The 24,227-nt window shown below is 40.1% G+C and overlaps 1 protein-coding gene across 1 annotated transcript in view; it reads right to left on the minus strand.

The window, feature by feature from the left end:
• Positions 1-5,376: 5,376 nt before the first annotated feature.
• ZSWIM6 (zinc finger SWIM-type containing 6) overlaps positions 5,377-24,227 on the minus strand; it is a 184,986-nt gene continuing 166,135 nt past the window's right edge. The window contains exons 8-14 of the mRNA XM_070587511.1: positions 21,430-21,576; positions 19,861-20,121; positions 15,957-16,092; positions 12,885-13,042; positions 12,072-12,235; positions 9,703-9,784; positions 5,377-8,109 (exon numbers count right to left, since the gene is read on the minus strand). Coding sequence (XP_070443612.1) covers positions 7,247-8,109; positions 9,703-9,784; positions 12,072-12,235; positions 12,885-13,042; positions 15,957-16,092; positions 19,861-20,121; positions 21,430-21,576 — 1,811 coding nt within the window. The 3' untranslated portion in view covers positions 5,377-7,246. The remainder of the gene's footprint in view (positions 8,110-9,702; positions 9,785-12,071; positions 12,236-12,884; positions 13,043-15,956; positions 16,093-19,860; positions 20,122-21,429; positions 21,577-24,227) is intronic.

A 24,227-nucleotide genomic window follows, 5' to 3' on the forward strand; every position in this document is an offset into this window, starting at 1 on the left:
AATTGATCATGTCACGTTGCTCTATTGAGTGAAAATTTGAAACAGTTGTTGAAGAATTCCACCCACCTTGCTTGATCCATTTTAAAACCCATTGTGGCATCTTTTCTTGAGGGTCGGAACATGTCTTACATTTCTCTGGGTCCTCTGCAGTGCTAGGAACGTGCTCGGTACACACAAGAATTAATCCCATGAGAGCAATAGAGCACAGTTGCTTATGAGTGTGGCTTGGGAGTCAGTTGCCTGGCTTTGAATCTGCCACTTTACTGGCTGGGTAGCTTTGGACAACCTTTCTGTGACTCAGTTTCTTCATCAGTAAAATAGGAAAGATAGCAATAATACATGCCTCATAGGATTGTTGCGAGTGATAAATTAGTTAATATAAAGTACATAGATCAGTGCCTGACACAGAGTAAGGGCTAAATGTGTGCTTGCTATCATTACTGTTATGATCGTTGTGATGGTGGTCATGACCAAAACCAGATGGTGGGACCAAAGTGTGCTCGCACTGGTCCCTAACATCCTTTCAGTAGCTGTGGATGTGCGCATCGCACTATTCTGGAATGGAAGCAATGCTCAAACTGTTCTGAAGTACATTTCATCTTTTCTACATTTTGTATTACTTAAAGGAACATATTTACAAGGCAGCAGCCCATTTAGAAACCATCCACGGAGGAAAAGCAAAATTCCTTTGAACATGCACATCCTTCAAGTTAGTTTATCGGTAGAATTGAAAGGTTTTTCCTGGTTGTTACCATACACGGCGAAATAAGGCATTTTGTTTCGAAAAGCAGATTTTTTTCTTCTTCTTCATACTTCTCCCCACCTGGAGAAAGAAGACGTCTCTAGTTTGGCTTTGATGCAAAGAGAAGAGGGAAGAAGCTGTTTTTTTCCTTTCCTATTTTAGAACTCCATTCCCTGTGCAGGAGCGATTCACATCGCATCACACTGAGGTGCAAGACCTGGGCACACCAATCGCCAAAACACACTTCAAGTTTTACAGCTTATGTGGACATTTAGGAAGTAACATTTTTCACTACTGTTTCAACTTTGCTGAATAAAAAGGAAAAGAAAACAAACAAGAAAAACAAAAATAAAAGTAGGGAGGAAGAGCGACCATTATTCCCCTATCTGACTTTTAAGCAACCCAACATTCTCCAAAATGCAGTTATTATGAAATCCTTGCCAAAAAACAGCACAGGGTAGGAGAAAGCCAAAATATTCATAAGGCAGTTATATTTGTAAGGCTGTATATTTATAAGGCTGCCCGTCAGTAGGCTATTATTGGTCCTGGCATAGAAGACACCAAAAATGTCACCAGTTGAAAATAAATCTCTCTTCTCTGGAATCTCACCCCCTAATAAATAGGACCCCCTGCTTGGCCATGGCTGTGCTCCCTGACCCTCCCCCTTATGTCAGGGGCCAAGTCATGCTGGGGTCATCCTTGAGGTCTTCCAAACTGGAGCTGGGAGAAACCCCTTCCCTGGTGGAGAACTGTGAGCTGAGAGGATCAGAAGTCTGTTTCCTATCTGGAGAGACTATTTTAAAAGAATAAAGTCAATATGTAGAGAACACAGATAATGAACGCTGAGGATGGGTGTCGGAAGAAGCCACCACGCAGAGGTCAGCAACACGAAGGACGGGCAAAGGGCAATGTCACAGCAACAGTTCAGTCCGGGAAATGAACATTTTCAGGACTCTCTATTTTGGATCAAATTATCTTCATTTACTCGTTTCATGGTTATTTATAACATTTTAAAACTAAAGACTCCTGAATTGTTACGTCAAGCCCTGTTCTTTCTCCTGAACTAACTCCTCCTTGAAAGCCCCACTTGGGTTTCTCAGTGGCATCTCAAAGTTAATGTGTCCAAAACTGAATTCTTAATCTTCTCTGAAAAACTTGCTCCCTGGCATCTTCTCATTTCGGTTACTGGCAACGTCCTCCTTTAGTTACTCAAGTTAAAAAATCTGGAGCCGTTTTTGATGCTCTCTCTCTCACACGCCACATCGAATATCAGGAAACGGCTCCACCTTGTCAGATAAAGACTCTAACCACTTGTCACCATCTCCACTGACACCGCCACCCCCCAGGGCCCAAGCGCCATCGTTTCTTGCCTGGATTATTCTAATATCCCCTACATTTGTCTCCCTCCTAACCACGGCTTCTCATCTCACTTGTAAGTCAGATCATGACTCCTCTCTCTACTTTGGGTCTTTCAGAGTAAAAGTCTTTACCATGAATTATAAGCCCCTCTAGGAATAAAAATAGAAATAGAATGTAAAATAATTTTTATTCTCCCTAACTCCCCTACTCTCTAGCCATACCTCCTCCCGCTCTCTGCCCGCCTCACCGTCCCCTTACCCAGATCTGTCCTAGCCACAGCCCCGTCTGTCCCTGTGCTGATCTCAGACAAGGCAAGCACACTCCCATTGCTACCTCGGGGTCTTTGCTCTTGCTGTTCCTTCTGCCTCAAACACGCATCTGCCAGAGAGAAGCATGGCCAGCTCCCTCCCTCACTTCCTTCAGGCATCAAATCAGAGGATTCTTCCCTGACCACTCTACCTAAAACAGCACGCCTTCCCCTGCTCTTCCTGGGGACACACATCACCAGCTAATACCTTATTTGTTTATGTCTTCCTCCCACCAGAGCATGTGCTCCGTGAGAACAGGCATTTTTTTGTTCATTACTTGTCTTCCTAGTGCCTAGAACCCTGCCTATCATGGCAGGCACACAAAAGATGGTTGCTGAACGAACCATTCAGAAGCCTTCCAATATATCTCACGTTTAAATCCCTTTTACCCAAGCTAGCTTGACCTGGTCCAATACCGATGTAAAACAGTTTATTGTAAACTTCACCTCAGTCACATTTCTTTCACTAAAATGTATCAGATTAATTAATGTTTACTTTCTACATCTTCCTGTCTTCTCACGGACCACTTAGTAATTCCTGAAACAGCTGCCATTTAACAATTTTTTCAGCAATTTAGAAAAAGCTCAGCTCTCCTTTGCTACTATATTGTATTATTATAATATTGTGACTACAGTGACTTAATAACTTTTATTCAACTGACAATATTTGAAAGTCATGAAACACTCATTTCCTGAAACCACAGCTTCTATTCGCAAATGAAACCACAAATCAAGAGCAGCGAAGTGCTGAATTCTACGGTCCAGGCTACATTTAGAAGAAATTCTCTTGCCTTTGAATAATCTAAGCTTGCCACTTCTTCCATTTCTCCTGTTATTCAATTTTAACAATCTGAGGACTTTTTCTAGCACTGGCCCACTGAAAGCTAAGAAAACATGTCCATATCAACTCAGTTTATTTGTTTACGTGACCAGTTATAAACAAGGAGTTGATGTCATGGTGGTTCAAGAATGTTGGCTAACAGATGGGCACAAGGCAACTTTTTGGGGTGATGAATATGTTCATTATTTTGATTGTGGTAATGGTTTCATGGGTGTATACATAGGTCAAAACATCAAATTGGGCACTTTAAAAATATGTCATTTATTGTATGTCAATTATGGCTCAATAAAACTGTTTAAAAGAAAAAAAAGAATGTTGGCTAAAATAGGGATGGGAAGGTAACGTGGGTTCATTTGTCATCCCTGGTCTCCATCTCTACTCTAAATGGCCACAATGACTGTAAGATGTCTCTGCAAAGACGGTCCAGGAACACAGAAGGATGTTCTGTCAGGGAAGATCTCAAACTCTTGGTTCCTCCAAGTGGCCTTTCCTCTTCCTTTGCTGACCCTCCTCCTGAATCTGCCTCATTACAAAATGTCCTCGTGTTTTAATGGACCCACATGAATTTAGATTTACCCTTAAGCAGCATCAGCTTTCAAAAAACTAAGAATAAACCTCCAAAACAGAACCAATTTTCCTATCATTTTATAGTTTTGATTTTTATTTCTACTTGGCATTAATGAGATTTTAAAATGTTACCATGGACTCACTTATTTCAACTTCCACCTATTGACAACCTCTTGACATTTAGATTCTACTGTTAAGACTGGATGTCAAAGAGAAACTTTAAAAATATTTCAATGAGGGGTTGGTCCAGGGGCGTAGTGGTTGAGTTCGTGTGCTCTGCTTTGGCAGCCCCGGTTTCACAGGTTTGGATCCTGGGCGCTGACCTACACAGAACTCATCAAGCCATGCTATCTTTGGTGGCATCCCACATACAAAACAGATGAAGATCGGCACAGATGTTAGCTCAGGGGCAATCTTCCCTAAGCAAAAAGAGGAAGATTGGCAACAGATGTTAGCTCAGGGCCAGTCTTCCTCACCAAAAAAAGTAATAATAATTTCAAGGGATTAAATATTCTGAAAATTGTAGCTTAAAAAAACCTATTTGCCAATATCACTTCCAGATATATATCTACAAGAACTGCACGCAGGAAGTATCAAAGAGATACTTGCACATCCAAGTTCACAGCAGCACTATTTACAATAGCCAAGAGATAGAAGCAACCCAAATATCTGATGGATAAATAAACAAAATGTGGTATATACATACAATGGAATACCATGCAGCTTTTAAAAGGAAGGAAACCCTCTCACATGCTAGACATGGGTGAACATGGAGGACACTCTGCTAAGTGAACTAAGTTAGTCACAAAACGACAAATACTGTATAATCCCACTTACGTGAGGTCTCTAGAGTAATCAACTTCACAGAGAGAGAAAGGAGAATGGTGGTTACCAGGGTCTAGTGGAAGGGAGAAAAAGGGGAGTTGTTTAACAGGCATAGAGTTTAGTTCTGCAAGATGAGGAAGTTCTGGGGGTCTGTTTCACATCAACGCAAATATACTGAACACTGCTGAGCTGTACACTTAAAAAATGGCTACGATTGCAAATTTCATGATGTGTCTTCCTACCACACACAAAAAACCAAAGTACATTTGCATCATTTTACATACAGATCTTTGATGGAGGTGGGTTGTACGGATCCTTACAATGCATATATCGCATTTACCCCTTACAATACAATTTCTTTTTAAACCACAAACACACACAAAAACCTCTCATAAACTTAGCATTTATTAAATATATTAAGTACTGGGCATCCTAATTATAGCTTATTAATTAGGGACGAATGACCAAGTGTACAGACTGAAGAAAAACTGGCTGTTCTGTCTCATATTTTATCTTTGTGATTATCTGATTTATGCCTGTCTCCTCCACTAAGCAGAGAGTTAAGCTTCCGTGTCTGGTTTTGTTCACCATTATATCTCCAGGGCTTAGAAAACAGTACATACATATTTATCAGCTGAATTAATATAGAATTAAACACTTGGAGATGTTGTAACACCCAGGTCTATAATCACCAAATTCAAGTGTAATAAGAGATATACCATAAAGGAGGCAGAATCAACTTTCAAAAAACTAATTTTAATCAAAACAAAAATTGTTGATCATTAACAAGTTTATAAAACAGTGATTTAGTTACATAAATAAATTGATATCAGTGTATCAAATCTTAATTACTTTCAACTTCATGAGCATGTTTACATGGGTGATGAAGTACAACCTTTTTTTTTTCTTTTTACCTATTATAATAAATAAAATGGAGCGCATGAAATAGTTCTTCTAAACAAAAATACCTACAAACATACCTCTAGCATGTTCTCTAATGAAGGGAACAAGAGACACTGGACAACTTTTGCACCAAAACATAAAAATTGCTTTAAAAAGCACAAGATTACAGAACCATCAGCTAAAGTAAAGACACTATACTGTAACCAAAGTTGGTATTTAATAATATAATGAACAGTTTGGTAGTTAGATCTCCAGTTTGGTTATTTTAAAGCATTAAGACAAGGCAAGATAGAAGGCTGCTTTCGTTTTGAGTAATTCTAGAGAAAATAAAACATATTTAAAAAAAAAGAAAGAAAACTGAAAAGTAGAACAGTCATACCTACACAACTTTCTGTCCTGCACAAAGTCAAAATACCTATGCAGAATAGATCTATAATATATATAATGTTACTTGTGCACAAAGGTTAGCTTATTATTAGCTCACTGCAAAGGCGTAATGTATCATATGTCAATTGTCTTGGAAAACATTTTGCGTTTTGTGTCAAAAGGATATTTCTTTTAAGTTTCCTAGGCTAGGAGGCACGAACCCCAGTTCCGGCATACTGTATATTCTTAATGCTAAGGCTTGCTGCTCTGGCTGTGGATTTTGTTGTCCCTCTTTATTCTAGTGCCTGTTACAAGCATGTGTGGTGTAGTGGTTGTTGTCGGTGGTGGTGGTGGTGTGTCTTGTGTCTATGTGTATACATATATATATGTATACAGAAGTTGTATAAATATATATACATATAGAATTTCTCCCAATAGATCTCAGTCCAACCATGCAATCCAGAAGGTGGCTCTGCATAGACGCCCAGCATGAAGTTCACCGCCTGAGCCAACCCTGAAGCAAGGCGCACTTTTAGTCCTTCTGATAGGTTTTCTCTCAGTTTTTTTTGTTTTTGTTTAAAACCAAGCTACTGCAGCTTCAAGTATTTTGCATTACATAGAATATTTTTTATAAATTAGTTAATGTTATATTTTCAATATTCAGACATATACTATAATATATATACAGTACAATAAATGCTCTCATTCTTTTTTTAATTTTTTTTGATAAATCCCTGAGAATGTATGTTGACAGTCGCGAAGTTTCCACATGCACAAGCATCGTGTGCCATGCTTCTGGACGAACAGCACTGCAAAGCCACGTGGGTCAGCCTTTTAACTATTAGTATTTCATTTTGTTGGTTTGTTTAAATATGCTGAAAATGTAAAGATGAGTTACAAAGGAGTAAAGCTGAATCCATTCGAGGTACTTATCACAGGATGGAGGTGTTCTGTTTGGTTTTAAAGCCATTTCGATTACTTTTTTGAGGCTGTGAACGTAGACAGAAAACAGGAGAGCTGTGTGGACTTTTGCCACTCGACAACATATACTCAGTGTAAACCAAACCTTTTTAACCTCTCTCTCATACAAAACCAAAAAAAGAATTAAAAAAATATAACAAAAGGAAAGAAAAAAAAAAAGAAAGAAAAAGGGAAAAAATTAAAAACACACAAACTTTCACAACATGACAATTTAGTCAGCAAACGCAATAGAACTATACACATATAATACCGGTGTGGCTCTGTTCTTTAAGTTAAAAAGGGTACAAAGGCAGGCTCAAGTAAAAACAAACCGCCCCTCCCCGCCCACCCCCCGCCCCCACTCATCCGAGTTCCATCAACCGAACCTCTCCCGAACCAGCATCATCAGTTTCTTTTTGCCTTTGTAGATTTGTTTCAGGTTGTCAATAAACTGTGTAAACTGAATGTGTCCATCATGCGCCATTAGGAAGGTCTCTCGGGCCTTGCTGAGGAACTCGATAAACTCACTATAGTGCCGAGGACTGATGTGCGTGAGTCGTGAGTGCGTTGTGTTGATATAGGCCCCGATCGTGGCATCCAGGAGTTGCCTCAAGGGGGCTTTGTCCAGTGACATGAGCTTACCAGAGTTCCTCCTTCCGTGAAGTCCCACCATGCCAGGAGTGGTCAGGGTGCATCTGCGCAAAATGTCTGACAGTACCGTTGCACACTTGACACTCTTGACCACCAGAGGTATTATAGCTGCAAGCTCATTTTTACCAAGGGAGTGGCTGAGCGCACAGGCCCACAAAACGTCATTAATGGCAGGGTGCGTGTCCTGATTGTAGCTCAGGTTGAGATGGGTCATGGCCAGGGTGGCCAGCTTGTAGGCCCTCATGGGGTACCCACGGTGCTCCATGTACCGTGCTATCGTAAAGAGCTGGGTGTAGCTCATGCCGGTTGTAGCAGCGTCGAGAACAATTTGGTACGCCGTCTCAAAAGCTATGTGATCCTTTTCGCACAGGGTCAGCGCAGAGAGGGCACAGTTCTGAGGGTCCTTCATGGCGCACTGCAGTGCGAGTGTCCGGGCACTGCTGGCCAGCTTTTCCTGCTGGTGGCAGTCCAGGTGGAGACGGACGATGGTGCTGTTGGACATCACGGTGGTCGCAACTATACTTGTGGCCTCAGTGGGAGTAAAGAGCGTAAACCAGCTCTGCATGATGCTATCCAGGGCATAAACACCTGCAAGGAACACAGAGAAGGCCTGTTACTGACGAGGAGGCTGCCTATTTCCACTTTATAATCAATGCTTACATTGTTAACCATCACAGGACACGAGCTGGGCCAGAAAACCCTGTAAGGTAATGTGCCTGGGAGCAAGCTTTTAGAATAAGGTTATCATAGATTGTTATTCAGTGAAATGCCTGAAAGGAACATGAACTTGCTGTAATAAAGAACTAATCCTCTCGGTAGCTGGTATTTGCACTGTGCTGCTTGCCATTTCAGACAATGGCTTTTTGCTAATGAGTTCTAGTTCACTGGGGCCTCCTGTCAGTTACCAACTACAGAATTTGTGTCTGAAAAACTACAACTCTTACCAAAATAGAGAACCTTTATATGGTGTGATTGTGTGTAAGTTTAAAGTATGCACAATACAAAATGATTAAGACACACAAAGAAGCAGGAAACTGTAACCCATAATCAAGAGAAAAAAGCCAAGAGAAGCAGACCTACAGATGACTCAGATGTTAGAAACAGCTGACAGGTCTTTAACCATTTTAAGCACAGAGACCCAATATGCCTCAACTGTAGGAAAATCCTAAACGTGAGTGATGTAAAGAAAAGGTGCTAAATTGCAGAGAGAAATTAGCTGTACATGTTGGTGCAGGGGTAGAGAAGTTGAGTGGCACTTCTGGAACTGCCATTATCTCTGTATTGCTTCACTAAAACATCACTTCAATAATCTAAACCTAATTTTTAAACTGAGATCAATTTTCCTTTTTCCAAAATAACAAACCATTATTGAGTAATAAAAGAAAAAAAAAAGAATTTTACAGTGTCTACTGTGTATCTAAACACTGAGGTGACAGTGACTTCTCAGCAAGAGCTGTGTGTACTTTTCTGACGCAAACAGGAAGAGAGTTTAACCAACATCTATTTTAAACAGCCCCCATTTTGTTTGTGTTTGTTTGTTTGTGTTTGTCCTTAGTACTGACGTCCTGCTGCAGGGGGAGAAATCTGGCTGGCGGGTCTCACACACTGCAGCTCACAGGCAGCCACGGAATCCTCTTACAGCTGGCTCCACATTCTCACACATCTGAGAGCTCACCTAAACCACACCCAGTGGTCATGTCTTGGCTGGATACCACGACATTCGCCCTCAGAGGAAGAAGAAAAAACGCAGTGCAACTAGATAACTTCACATTATTTTCATTAAAATGGACTGAGCCACTAACCTACAGTCTCAAGTTAGTTTCAAAGGTGGTTTCCAATCTACCCAAGATTCACTCCGGAACCCTTTAATATAAAACTGTAAACTTGATTACCACACAAGGTTACGAAAGGCCCTGAAGAGTGACAGAACTGAAGAAAAAAATATTTACTCTCTGACTTGCTCCATTTTAAACAAGAGGTTAGAGCCCCACAAACGTGACAGTTTGGAAGAGGACCAACGCAAGTGTGTATAACTGAAGGGTGGAGCTGGGGGTTGGGGGAAGGGGCAGGAGCCTTGGAGCAGTCAACGTAAAAGAGTAACGATGCTCTTCCATCTGGAAATGATGAGTTAAATCCAACCATGAGGCACCTGGGAAAGCTCCTCCTCCCAAGCTGACCTACCCACTTCAGTAGCACAGGTTACCAGCCACCTGACCATCTCCCGCCGTCGCCAATTTAAGGTAGACAGTGTCATTCGCATAACCTATAAAGACAGGATAACAAAACGTTTTGGAAGATTATCCTAAGTCAATGGAAAAAGAAAACAATTCATTACAAGGTATAAATTACTAGGCACACTCCCTACTACGGGGTGGAAGGAAAGCCTTCTTTAGAACAAAGCTCTGCCCATGAATTTAGAGTTGTCCATGGCTTCCCTAGCTGGCCTTGCCCCATAACCTAAGAGGCAGGAGGTCCACATTCTATTCCTAGCGGGCCAGCGGACCAGATGTGGCATCCTGGGCAAGTCACTCAATCAATCACTCTTTTCATCTGCAAAATCAGAGGCTGGACTGGAGCATTAAACACAGTCCATGCCGCCTTCTCCTCCCCAGCTTTAACATTCCCTGGTTCTAGATTTCTGAGGCTCTTCATGAATTAATTCTGACTAGGAACCCTCAATTGGCAAAGGGGTATTTTATAATAATCATTATAGTTATTCCTTCAATCTCTGATTGCTCTTTTCTGGTGATTATGAAGATAACCCCAGGTCTATGGAAAGATATCATCGTTGGCATCATTAGTGATTTGATTTTGTTTTTCACTTTCTAATAAGAGATCCTAACATAAAATTATCCATCTCGGGGCCAGCCAGGTGGTGTGGTGGTTAAGCTCTTGTTCTCCGCTTTGGCAGCCCAGGGTGTGTGGGTTCAGATCCCAGGCTCGGACCTACACACCACTCATCAAGCCACACTGTGGCGGCATCCCGCATAAAACAGAGGAAGACTGGCACAGATGTTAGTTCAGGGCCAATCTTCCTAAAGCAAAAAGAGGAAGATTGGCAACAGATGTTAGCTCAGGGCCAACCTTCCTCACACACACACAAATTATCCATCTCTTCCTGCTTGCTTTCCCTGTTCTTTAAGATTCAGAACATCCAGGGACATAACACTCCTAAAGCTTTGGAAAGGCCTTGTGGGATTCCTTTCTGGGGCCTAGAAAGAATGAGGCAGGGTATGAGCTCTCAGCAGTTTGCCATTTATCCAAAAAATCTGCCAGACTTCCAAATAACGAGAAAGCTTGTGTTAATGGTTCTTTCCTTTTTTTTTTTTTGTTTGTTTGTTTGTTTGTTTGTTTGTTTGGAGGAAGATTAGCCCTCAGCTAACTACTGCCAGTCCTCCTCTTTTTGCTGAGGAAGCCTGGCTCTGAGCTAACATCCGTGCCCATCTTCCTCTAGTTTATACGTGGGACGCCTACCACAGCATGGCTGCCAAGCAGTGCCATGTCCGCACCCGGGATCCGAACCAGCGAACCCTGGGCCGCCGAGAAGTGGAACGTGAGAACTTAACTGCTGCGCCACTGGGGCGGCCCCGTGTTAATGGTTCTTTCTGCATCATACCTTTAAGAGGCAAATGATGATAAAATATGACAAATAACAAAAATTTATTTTTAAAAAGAAACTTCTAAAATGCATTGTATAGCTTAAATGCAATCTCCTAGACCGTCTGCTTGTACAGTACTATATATGGGAAGTACATTTTCCTGTAATTCCTTTCTTTAAACTTTATTATTAATCACTGGAAGAATTCATAACTAGAAAACCAGATTAATCATCTAATCAGGGCATTGTATTCCCCATACTTTAGGTAACTGAAGGATAACAATTTCTTTCATTGCTTTTTATTAGGGGGTAAGGAACAAACGTTAACAGAGATTCCCTGAGAAGAGAAGAAATACAAACTTTTCAGTTCCTGGTTTACACAGTAATCTTTTCAGAAACTATAAGGAAGCAAACACCTATCTGCATGACTAACTCAAAATGTCCTTGGTCATGTGTCTAAGCAGGCCTGCTGGAAGCTGAAACTGGACCCTGGCCCAGTCGTTCCTCCTGTACCTCATTTTCTCAGGGTTATAAAAAGGAGCCAGAACTGCCCACCTTTATGAAAATGCAAACATCAATAAAAATGCACACTTCCTCTAAAAATTTAACCCTAACAGCTGAATCTTTATTATACATGATGGCTTTATTTAAGCCTCTTATTAGAAATAATTCTCCATGCAGTGACGTTAAGGCTGTAAATCAGAAAATTTTTTTTTTTATTGAAAGATACTAATAGGGCTTCCAAATGTAAGCCCCTGCCTCTCAGGCAGCAGTCCCGTGGAGCAGGGAATGACCACCACTCTGAGTACAGTGCTCTCCGGAAGCCTAACAGATTTGTGCACCAAAGAGTCATTTACCAGCACTAACGAACCCAAACAAAGAGAAACCTCAGTAAGATGGTGCCTGGAGGTAGCAGTCCTCCGTGCCCCAGGGAAGCCCACCAGTCACGAACCTGCAGACCCAGCTCCAGAGACACTTTCAAAAGAGTGATGTCTGGCAAACTGTCCATGAGAGTTGCTATTTTAAATGCATCTTGGGCAAGCTTGAAGATGTGGGATGAGGAGTGAATGTTTTTCTGGATGGATTCTAACACTGTTTCCAGCCTCCGAACATCGCCTGCAATGAACAAGGGAAAACCAAACCAAATCAAAGTAAAGCAAACAAACAAACAATTAATCATATAACAACATGCACATACAGATGCACATGCACACACAAAGGGAGGGAAAAAAGGAAACAAAACAAAACAATAAAGCACAAGTTAATTTACCTGAAATGTTCACAGATGGCACAGATGTTACAACTAAGTGTCCCAAGGTTACTGCAATGCCTAAGAATCTGGGCTTTAAAACAAGATACCCCGGGACACACCCTCAATGACTAAAAGCACATGTGACCCAGAAGCAACATGAGATAGTAAATAGTTCTCCTACTTCCTACTTATGTATCTTTGGTGAATATTTCAGGGAGAAAAAACACGTAACCTAGCTTTTTAATCCACTCCTGATCCTCAACTACCGTTTACATGGCACGCTAACTAAACCTGAACTCTGCTAGCAACAGGTTTAATGACGCAGTTGCTCAAAGAAAATGCCAAGTTCAAATGAATAGCACCTATTTTGTCTCATAAGTTAATATCTAAAGAAAAGGATCCTTTACAATCTAACGTTAGCATCACTATTGAGAATTTGATAGAAAATATGATCCTTAAAAAAAAAAAGGCAAACTAACAAAATAATCACAAGGCCTCAGGACAGCTCAGTACCTTTGGCAGCAGTCAGCATGGTGGATGCCAGCTCACACTGCTGGGATTCTATGTGGCTTAGAGTGAACCAACGAGGGTATCGGTTGGGAACAACTGATGCAATGTGGTGTGGGCGGGTGAGGTCTCCCGTTGGAGCAGTAGATTCCAATACTAGTAACCTGTAATGAGAAGACAAGACAGGTGGCTCCCAGTTATTACTTGTTTATCACTTTGGCCACAGGGACTGGCCGGAAGCCAGAGGAGTGGGTAGATGCGGGGAGAAGCTGCTCAGGTCCTTGATGCAGGAGGAGCTGGGACAGCTATACTCTATTGTCTGGCTGCCACAGTCACTTTGTTAATTGCTTGTTACCCAAACCTAAGAGATTTCCTTTCTTTAGTATCACTCAGAAAATTGCAATATTCAAGGAAATTAAGATGTAAAAATTAAAGGTCTGAAACACAAGTCTTGATGTTTACCTACATTAATATTTTTTAATCTTCTCACTCACTAAAAAACAAAAATCAGGAGAAACCGAGTGTCAAGGGAATATTTAAGGCTGGGATGACAACAGGCAGGTATCAGTGCATAGCTGAGACAAATAAGCTAAACTTACGAAAACAGAGAGGGGAAGTAAAAACAAAAATGACTTCCTTTCCACATATTCACACTTTCTACAGAATTAGTTCCTTATTACTTCAGGAATTTGTAGTTAGAACATGTTCTATCCATGACATAGGCGATGAGGAATGCAAATGATCCAAGTATTTGTCCCCTGACAGTCTTGCATAAATTCACTGTGTTTTCTGATTTCACTCAATCTTTGATTAAGAACATGTTGACAAATAAAGGACAATTATTGAAAATGAAATACAAGCTTAGTGATCTCTTTCAAATGCAAGTACCAAAGAGACCAGCAGAGTAGCTACAACTGTATTAATTCCTTCCCAGTCATCAAAACACTGACCTGCACACTCAGAACACCAGTGTTAGGGACTATGGAATAAGAGCTGGGGACAAAAAGGAGTTAGCAGCTCGGGCTGTGATGCTGGCCTTGGGGCCCCACCCAAGAGCAGTGACTGCTCTGGTAAGACAAATGCCTCCCCACCTTTTGCTTTTATCTAGGGACAAAGAGATGGTGGCATTAGAGGGTGACATGGTAGGAAATTAAGTAATAAGAATTTTGGTGGGGTTGCTATTTAGCTTTTTAAGACACCCAGAATGTCCCTGTATTCACGGGCAGACCTTTTCAGAGTTGCTGTAGAGGAAACTAGTCAACATTCCCGGAAAGAGGAGAAATGAGTGCTGGAGAAGTCCTTGCTCAGCTCCCGCCTGCCCCTACTTCCAGAAGGACCAAGAAGCAAATAAGCTACAAGTCTCTTTCCTTCCTGTTCCCCTGGAGGCCTTGAGATGCTGGAGGAGGTCACACTGCCTCCCTTCCATGGCAGTTCTGTGGCCGGCAGAGTAGTGGCAGGAAGAAGAAGAGTAGAGGTGGAAGACAATGTCCCTGGTGTTTGCTGGGATCCCCCTGAACAAACTGCCGGGGCAGCAACCAAGGGTGAACATCAATGAGTTTGCAAGTGTTATAAAAGCAAGCCTTTCCGCCTGGCAGACACCTTCACACAAGCCAGAATCACAGAAAAAGCTTATGCTATTTTACTCTTAAACTTAACAGTGGCCGTGGCAATAGCATCTGGTGGCATCACAACATCATCATCCTTCCCGTTACAACAGGAGCAGAATTCTAAGGATTTGAATAAGTATAGAGCTGAGCATCTGTCTTCATCTGACAACTTCCATTTCAGCTTCCAAAATTGGGAATAGGAACTCATAAACTGTGCTCTAAAATACATACCAAGTGGTATAAAGTAATTTGGTGGGGAACTTTTGTTTGTATTAGCTATTTACTTTTTGGTATTTTAAAAATAGACAAGAGAACTTACAAGGTTTCTCTGATAGGTTAATGAGATTTCTTGTTGCCAAGGAAAGTATGTCAAATTAAAGGATGTCAGCCTCAACACACACTGACACACAGGTACACACTCACACACACACGCTCTATGCATAAAAATGCGGCCTCCTGAGAGACATAAGCGACAGTCACAAAGGCAAGGATTTGTTTTTGAGTCTACTACACTGGTTGCAGACATAGACTCTGAGGAAAAGCTTCTATGGAATCAAACTATTCTCCAGCACCCCAAGCTTGTAGGTGGGGACATGGCTTGTCTTTAGGTGACTATAACAGGCTCTAATCTGTATTTTAACATAGGAGTGTTTTAATTTAGAAAAAAAGGAAAAGCTCATGTGTTAAGAAAGGTGGATATTCCTTTCAGCTTCTTAAAGTTTAATAGGCTACATATAAGATTGAAAAACATAATCTTGAATTCATCAAAAAATATTTACCTAGAACAAGTTCATGATAAAAAATAATTTGGCGAATTGACTTTAAAAAGGAAAGTGAAAACAGAAAGGTGAGTGGCAGAGAACAACGTATTCTAACGTTATTACTGAAAAGGAGGGGCTGCGGAGGGGCTGGAAGCAGTCAGAGCTGAGGTGGGCAGATCCTAGGAGACCCGTAAGCGCGATGCCTCCAACACCCGATATAGGTGCCGGCTTCTCTCTCCCTCCAGTGAGATGATGGCCTTCCTGTACTATTGATGGAACGGGGAAGGACAGCAGCTGCGAAGGGACCCCTCAATTATTACAGTCAGTCAGGTATACTTATTAATTACCACTTGTTGCAAAAATCTAATTTTTCAAAACAATTAATTATTTAGGAAGGTTCCAACTTTGCTGCCTGTGGTTAAACTTGGCCTGAAATTATTTTCTATTCCCAAATTCTAGCTTCAAAAAAAAGTAGGAAAAAGCCACCATGAGCATGAGTATGACAGCAGTAAATGATACAATTCTTCCCTTACTTTAAAACAAGCCAACAAACAAACCACAACCACAACAATCCAAGAAGCATAAAGAAATAGTCTCTTCAGCTTTTCTGCTGCCTACAAGAAACATGAATGAATGACAAGTCAGTTAACGGCCATTTTTCCCAGCGGGGAACTTGGATCACCGTGGCCCGCTGGGCTGTGGATACGTACCGCATTGCTCTCAGTGCGATTTTGTATGCCAATTCAGCATCATGAGGTAGGAGAGAGGTGAAGAGATACTTGGCAAATGTGTGCATTGGAACGCTCTCCCGATGGATTATTTCGCCTAAACCACTATACGGTCCGGCTGTGGGAAGAGAGCATACACATTTTACATTCCTAAAAAAGGAACTGAAACTTCTTGTAAAGTATATTTTAAAATTTTTATGCAAAGTTATAACATATACAAGCTAATCTAGTTAAGAATGTAATCTAAGTGACACAGTAGAAAGGAATACAATTCTTAGTCAAAAATGATTCTACAGGGTATGGTATCTAGTATCAACTTCAGTTCAGGAACAACCCCCCAACGGTACACAGCTAAAACGAGAATCACAGAAGCAAGGGCAGAGCTCTCTCACATTGTAACTGCTTCAGAGAAAGAAACCCGATGAAGCATAAAACCTCACCGAATTCAAGAAAACATCCTCTCTCAACATGTGATATGTGAGCATCCAGATTTTCAAATGCACAGATGACTCTGCAGCTTAACTGTGGAAACCGCCCCTAGACCCGATCAGTCTGAGGGGCCCAGACAAGCCAGGTTTCCAGAAAAGAGTGCCCTGCTTCAGTGGGGAGGGGTGGGGATTCTGAACCACAAATTCCAATGCAAAGACTTTAAACATTGTCGTTACTAATAAGCAGAAATGGATGATAATTCACAGAAAGGATTAATGAAAGAAAAGTTGGTTAACCATCTGATACTCACCGTAGGCAAACGAAAAAAAAATTAAAGGAAGTGAAAATCTACCACTTTTTGGGCTCCAAAAAGACCAATTTTAAAAGCAAAATTCTATTTCAGCTGTCAAAACTCATTTAAGTTATGACAGGCCTGGTGGCAGGCCTGACTTCCCCTCCTCTGTGTGCTCTCTGAATGCTGCCCTAAGAAGAGCGTACAGACTTTAAAATAAATTGTGAAAGGAAACCACAGTGGTTAGTTCAACTACTTTCCACTTAGGTACTTTGAGGTTTAGTTACTGTAAAATGTTTAATATATTAGTTTCCATGTCACCTTTAGGTAACATCTGTTTCATGATTTCTACAATTATGAACCATGACACTATTGCTCAAAGTACCTAATACGTTTGTTTTCCACAAGAAAAATCAGCCTGGCAAAGAGTTTAGAATGCAAGAAGTACAGTTCAGAAGAAACAGTGAGAGAAGTTACTGAACTGGGCAGTGGGTAGGAACATGACACATTCTAGATCATTTTAATAGAGGTTATTTTTAAATTTTATTGTTTTATTTTTTGGTTAGTATTTTTTAATTGTTCACTTCTTAAGGACTTTGAAAATCAAATAAACAACTTATTTTTTTACCCAGGCAAACTAAAATCCATCCTAGATTTCTAATTTTACCAAATCTATTGATCTTTTTCCTGTCTTTAGACATTTAAAAACGTTTTAGTGATTGATGTCCTACAAAAGTTGATATAGCATTAGAGAGTTCCAGCTTTAGTTCAGATAATGAGGCCATATTATTTATTATTATGGACTGAGTGTTTGTATCACCACTCCAATTCTTATGTTGAAGCCCCAACTCCCAATGTGAGTGTATGTGGAGACACGGCCTTTGTGGAGGTAAGGAAGGTTAAATGAGGTCACACGGTGGGGCCCTGATCCAGTAAGATTAACGTCCTTCTATGAAAGGACATCTGAGAGCCCTGAGTGCTCACTGGCTCTTGCTGTCTCTCTCTCTGCCTCCTGAGGGTAGGGGAGAAGAGAGCCATCCACAAGCCAGGAAGAGGGCCCTCACCAGAAATCAAACTGGCCAGCACCTTGATCTTGGAGTCCCAGCCTCCAGAACTGTGAGAAGTAAGTATCTGTTGTTTGAGCTGCCCAGTCTGTGGTATTCTGTCATGGCAGCCTGAGCAGACTAAGACACTAACTCTATTTTACTTAAGAACTAATTCTAGCAAACTTGTAGGTTATCCATGTTATTCATTTCTCCTCTATTTCCTTCCAATGTTTCCCTTAAACCATCAAATTACCTTTCTCTACTATGCAGGGAAAGCCAGGATGCATAATCAACACTTTGTTACGATACCTCCCAACAAGTAAAACATTCAGTCAGGTATCACAGAATTATCTGTGGATTAGTAATCAGTGTAATCCCTGAACTCTAGGATACTGAATAATGAAAAACTGAGATTTGGTACTAGGTTCCCCAAAAGTGCTTTTCCAATCTGCCAATTGACCCAACAGCCCAATATTGTGTCCAGAAGTGATTAACATAAGGCAGCAGTGCAGGGTTACTGCTTCCTCTTTTTCAGACACAGGAATCTGCTAACCAGTTTGCCCCTCAAATTCACAGAGTGAAAATGCACGAAGAACTTAGTGCCCCAGTGCAGTCAACTGAGTCATGGGGTGCTTATCTCCTGGAGCACACCGAAACGGGTCCTGGCTCCCCTCAGACCGCTTCCTGTCCTGCATCACCCACTCACTCTCCGCGGGCCCTTGTGGGGTCGCGAAAGGAGAGGAGGCTGGGATGAGTCAGCAACGCTCCTTATCAGGCACGGTTCTCACAGAAACGTCTCATGGGGAGGAACTAACCACAGACTCAGACAAAGTTAAAAAATATTTGTGAGTAATGAACATGGAGACAGTTAAAAAAACAAATGATAAACAGAACAGGCACTATTGACTTTGAAAAGCACACACCCTCTTCCTATCCATCAGTTAAGTGAAATCACATCAGGTACTAAGAGCCAGCATAAAAGTTTGTGGCTAACAAAACTGCTTATATCAAAGAAAACAGGAATGAAAGAATCAAGATCACCTGAAATTTGCCAAGACAGGCTTCTAGCTTTAGAAGGAAAAAAAACTTCAGGAGAGTGCTTCAAAAAATTATTAGGAATTTTTACCAAAATTAAGCACGTCATTAAGAAGAACATTTTCCCTTTAAAATGCATTTCTAAAACATACAAATGTATAATATATTTGATGTAAATATGTTCCTTCAAATAGATCTTTAGCTTTGGACAAATAAGAGATTTTGAAATGCTGTCTTCTCTGCATCCTTTCCCCATCGGTAACAGTTCTGAACATAAGATGAAGATGCCACACTTTGGGAGCCTCTCAGTCACAGAGAGGCCCACAGTAATAACACGCACGTACTTGAGAGAAGCAATTTTACCCTTCAGACATCACCTACATTTGTGCAAAAGATTAGGTTACCATACCAATTACACTTACTCTTTTCAAGAAAAAAAAATTTTTTTAAATAATGCCAATTAAAATTTTTAGGTCTTTTAGCTCTTGACCTTATAAAAAGAAGAAAATTAGACTTTGCCTTAGAGATTCTATGAAACTTTTAACTGGGGGGATCTAGACCTAATGAATTCTCTGAAGTAATCAGTCAGTGCAATGGAAATTCACTCCCGCAGCCTTCAGACCATTGTTTGTGTGTGCAAAGGACATACTCAAAACCCAGATGTCACGTAACAGCCAATATTTCAGTGGAATGCCAACCAATTTCCATTTTATTATTTAATTGATTAAGCAAAGAGGGACATGGCTATCAGCAATAATTCACTAAATAGTAAACTCGCAATTTATCTCAGGAACAACATAGCATGAATAAAAAGTTCTTTTCAAAGCTTGTGGCATTAAATGTGACATTTCTAACAGGCTATCCTACATGACTACCTAAATCAAATGGTACAGATCTAAACTTTTGTACTTTTTTATTAAGTAATACTATTTTTTGGATGGTGAACACGCCTATGACACTCAATGACTATACCAATCAGGATAATTACCATATTAAATACATTCATACAGTACTCTCAACGTAAGAAAGCTTAGTGCCTAAATAAAATAGGCTAAACAAGTCGAAAACTTCTTTATCAAATTACCTTCTAATAGGAAGACTGCTTGCTTGCGAAAAATTTTCACCAGTGTGTCATCCAGTTCAATTTCCTGAAGCTTGGCAATGAGCTGCTCCTCATTCCGGCAAACCTTCTCTTGTGTGTACAGCCCATCAGGCATGACGCGCTGCTGTCCCAGCCCTATCAGGGCCACCTCCACAGCTAGCGTTAAATAGGATTCCCCTTCTTCCAAGAATTTGTGTGCAGGGAGATGCTGGTATTCCAGAGACTTGCACTGTCCCATATTCTCTATAAAATGTGACAAAAGAATTCAGAGTTCAGAAACTACTTTTGCAGGTACTCTGATAGGTACAAATATTTATTTTACCCAGTACTATTAAAGGAGTTATTGACTTAATTCCAAGAAGGCCAGAAAACATGTGTTTTAGGTTAAAGTGCATAGCTTTCCAATCTCTTTTTAAAAATGATCATGAATGGCTAAATGTGTATGTTTTAAGAAATAGAGTATTACAAATATTTTGCTCCCATTGAAAATGAATCACCAAAGAAAACCATAAATCTAAGACTGTTCTACTAAAAATACTTGAGTGAAAAAATTTAATTAAACAAGAGTAAAATTACACTGTAATAGTTACCAACTTTTTAAAGCCTGGCATTAAAAAAAAAAGTTTCCAGGGGCTGGCCCCATGGCCGAGTGGTTAAGTTCACGTGCTCCGCTGCAGGCGGCCCAGTGTTTCGTTGGTTCCAATCCTGGGGGCAGACATGGCACTGCTCATCAGACCACGCTGAGGCAGCGTCCCACATGCCACAACTAGAAGGACCCACAACGAAGAATATACAACTATGTACTGGGGGGCTTTGGGGAAAAAAATTAAAAAAATAAAATCTTAAAAAAAACAAAAGTTTCCATACTTTTATCACAATGTTAAAATTTATAATGAAAAGAGTAGCAAACACAACATACGCAACCCAATTTCAAGGTCCTTTTTGCTATCAAAGAGTCATCAGTTATCACAAGAGGAATGATTCTTTGAGCATTCTCTTCTTTCTGTTAAGGTGTCTCTATTAGAAATTTTAACAAACTTCAACCAGCAAACTCCCAAGGAAAGCAAATTCAGAGTCATCCCTTTCACCCTTCCTGATAGAGTCTGGGTTACTCATAATCCATGAAGGCAACAACCGCAGGAGAAACTGTGGAGAGGTAAGATAATTAACCCTCTGAGCTCACCCAGCCATGGAAGCAGCAAAGGGACAATCATCCTTCCTCCCTCCCACATGATGCACATCCTTATTTTATGCCTTTATGCTGGAAAATAGTCATAAATGCAGATAAATTCTTAGATGCAGAATCACTGACTAGAAGGGAATAAATATTTTTCAAGTCTTGACACAGGCTGCCAACTATCGACTCTAAGACTCTCCCTGTGTGTAGAAGCTGGTCTGAAAATGCGGGCGTGCCCACTTCCCTGCTCTCTTGCTAAGTGTAGGTACCGTTAACCATAGGGATTCATAAAACAAACTGCAAAGAAAAACAATGACTAGTACCATTCAGGGTTTAGGAAAATAAGCACATGAGACAAAAGTCAACGGTTTTACCTGTAAAATCTGAGAACCCAGGGAAGCTTTCGTCATCAATGCGGCAGGCTTCCATAAGGCTGCTGAAAAGAGTGCCCACAGGGTCCAGGGGGTGTCCAACCCAGCCCTCCAGATTCGTTATCGAGGTTATGCTTTTATGCGGGAGCTCTGTGTAAGAAAAGGGAATTGACAGATGGAGAGAAGTAGAGGCAAGAAAGGCTTTACCACTTAATAGCAGCATCCTGACTAACACTGAATTCAGTTGGAAATTTCTCTTTAATTAAAAAACAAAGGCACATATAATCCCCAACTTGTGAACTCTTTGGAGTTCTAAAGGTTCATCTATAAATCAGTATAAAAGGTACTAACTTCCCAGGACAGCTCCCAAACATCTGTTTTAATTCATGTGTCCAGGATACTGGGTTAACATCACTACTTACACTATTAAATTATGTTGTCTGAGGAAAAACGGATTCTACATTTTCACCTGAGAAGCTAGGGGTAACCCCCCTCACTTCCCAGCAGATGCCTTAGAGAGGACGTCTAACGGAATCCCCCTGGTGTTACCAGTGGATAACTCTACGACTGTGTTAAGAAGATGCTCTCAGTCAGTCTAAGTTGGAGACTAGAGGGCAGCTGTAGCCTGAGCCAGACTGGACCCCCTAGGAGTATCATTAAGTTACTCCCCTCTCACCTTATGAAAGTCCTCCTTACCATGGATCTGTAAGCCATTTAAGAGGGGACCTTTGCCACAAAGGGGAACTACAGCAGAAGGTAACATGTAATTTGGATGAAACATAGCCTTTTCATTTTCTTCACAGAACGTTAGCACTTTCAAGTTCTTAAGTTAAATTACAGAGTGCTGAGAAAAAAGCTGCAAATATTTTAAGATATATTCCATTGTAAATAATGCAATATTTGACATCTGTTTAGTAAGGTAATAAATAATAGTAGTTCCTTCATAAAGGAAAATATAATAAACTCTATATAATATAAAATACACAAGAAAAAATTTGGCTTGGAAATAGCTAAACAGTTATTCCATGAATCCAATATTCCTTTAGAAGTCTTCCCGTTTTGGACTATCAACTATCAGTACATAAAAATAAAGCACGGCCTGGCACAATCTATTAAAATTTATACAAGTTGGGTCCTAGATTCCTTGGAAAGGTCTTTCCCTTTGGTTTCTGTCACCAGCTTTCATGTAACTGGTATGAAAAAAGAACACGAGCATTACCTTTGGGAACAACTAAATATAAATGTTTGATGGGGGAAAATAGATACATATACATATCATTTCGAAATATATATTTGGTGAAGGGAAGTGTGCTTACACAAATAAAACACTATATTGTCAAGTAATGGAAAATAAGGATAAAATTTCATGAGGTATTTCCTCTTTCTTTTTACACAAAAATTGATGAAAAAACAGAAATGGAAGAAAAATATCCAAAAAGGAGTACGCTTTTTTTCACAATCAACAAACTAAGCTAAGTGAAATAAGACAGAGAAAGACAAATACCATATGATCTCACTTACATGTGAAATCTAAAAAAGCCAACAAAACCCAAGCTCCTAGAGAGAGAACAGACTGGTGGTTGCCTGAGGCAGGGCATGGGCAAAATGGGTGAAGAGGATCAAAAGGCACAAGCTTCCTGTTATAAAACAAATAAGTCCTGGGGATGTAATGCATAGCACAGTGACTGTACTTAATAATATTGTAGAGGACATTTGAAAGTTGCTAAGAAAGGAGATCTTAAAAGCTCTCATCACAAGAAAAGAAAATGTAACTATGTGTGGTGACAGATATTAACTAGAGTTATTGTGGTGATCATCACTTTGAAATATATAAATATCAAACCATTACGTTATACACTGAAAGTAACAATGTTATATGTCACTTATATCTCAAGTTAAAAAAAAACCTGACATATCACGCCAAATAGTACTGAAAATGTACAAGATATTTCATTTACCAATCTTGGCCACATAACAACTGTTACGGCAATTTAGAATTGTAACAGCTACGAAAAACCTGTTCTTAAACACGGACAAATCAAAAAAAGTAGGGAAAGATATAGGTATTGATGTGTAATCCTAGTAATAGTTAAGAATAATCTGAAATAAAAGTAAATAATATTTAATTTTATCCTGCTTGCAGGATAAAAGAGAAATGGGTCTAAGAGTGGCCTCAAAGACAATCAAAGGAGTCTAACAACATGCCTTCTAACTTACCTACATGAACTTTTTACACTCTGCATTTCTTAGATATTGCAACATTTCTATTAAACTCATTTAAGAAAAAACACTTCTTAGTAAATTTTATGATACGATTTTTAAAAATGAGATAATCATTGTGAGCTAGCTCTCTTTTTGCAGTATAAAAAGTGCTTCACTTCTCTGTTTGCCTCAATATTTTTCAAAAGTAAATCCCTTTTGGTCATAGATCTGTATGTTTAGGGGAAGGGAGATTTCAGAAAAATTTTCCAAAGGGCCAAGTAAACATATTTTGTAAACACATCTGGTAACCAGCAATGATATGCAGAACATGAAGAAGTGGACAAAGTAATGATTATCGGGGATATTATGTTCCAATCCCAGCCGAGCTCCCCCTTTCTTTGGTTCAAATTCTACCTTTGGAATTTTCTTTCATCATATAAATGATAATGTAAGTTAACATTTATTAGACTTCCAATATAGAAGGTATTAAATGTTACAACACTCACCCCAACCTCCAGCCTATTTTAACAACTTTGGATCATTTTTAGCTGTACCCTAGATATGTGTATAATCACCAAGATTAAAAACAAAAACATAAC

The sequence above is a fragment of the Equus przewalskii genome, chromosome 20, assembly GCF_037783145.1.
Source record: "Equus przewalskii isolate Varuska chromosome 20, EquPr2, whole genome shotgun sequence".
NCBI classification, from domain to species: domain Eukaryota; kingdom Metazoa; phylum Chordata; class Mammalia; order Perissodactyla; family Equidae; genus Equus; species Equus przewalskii.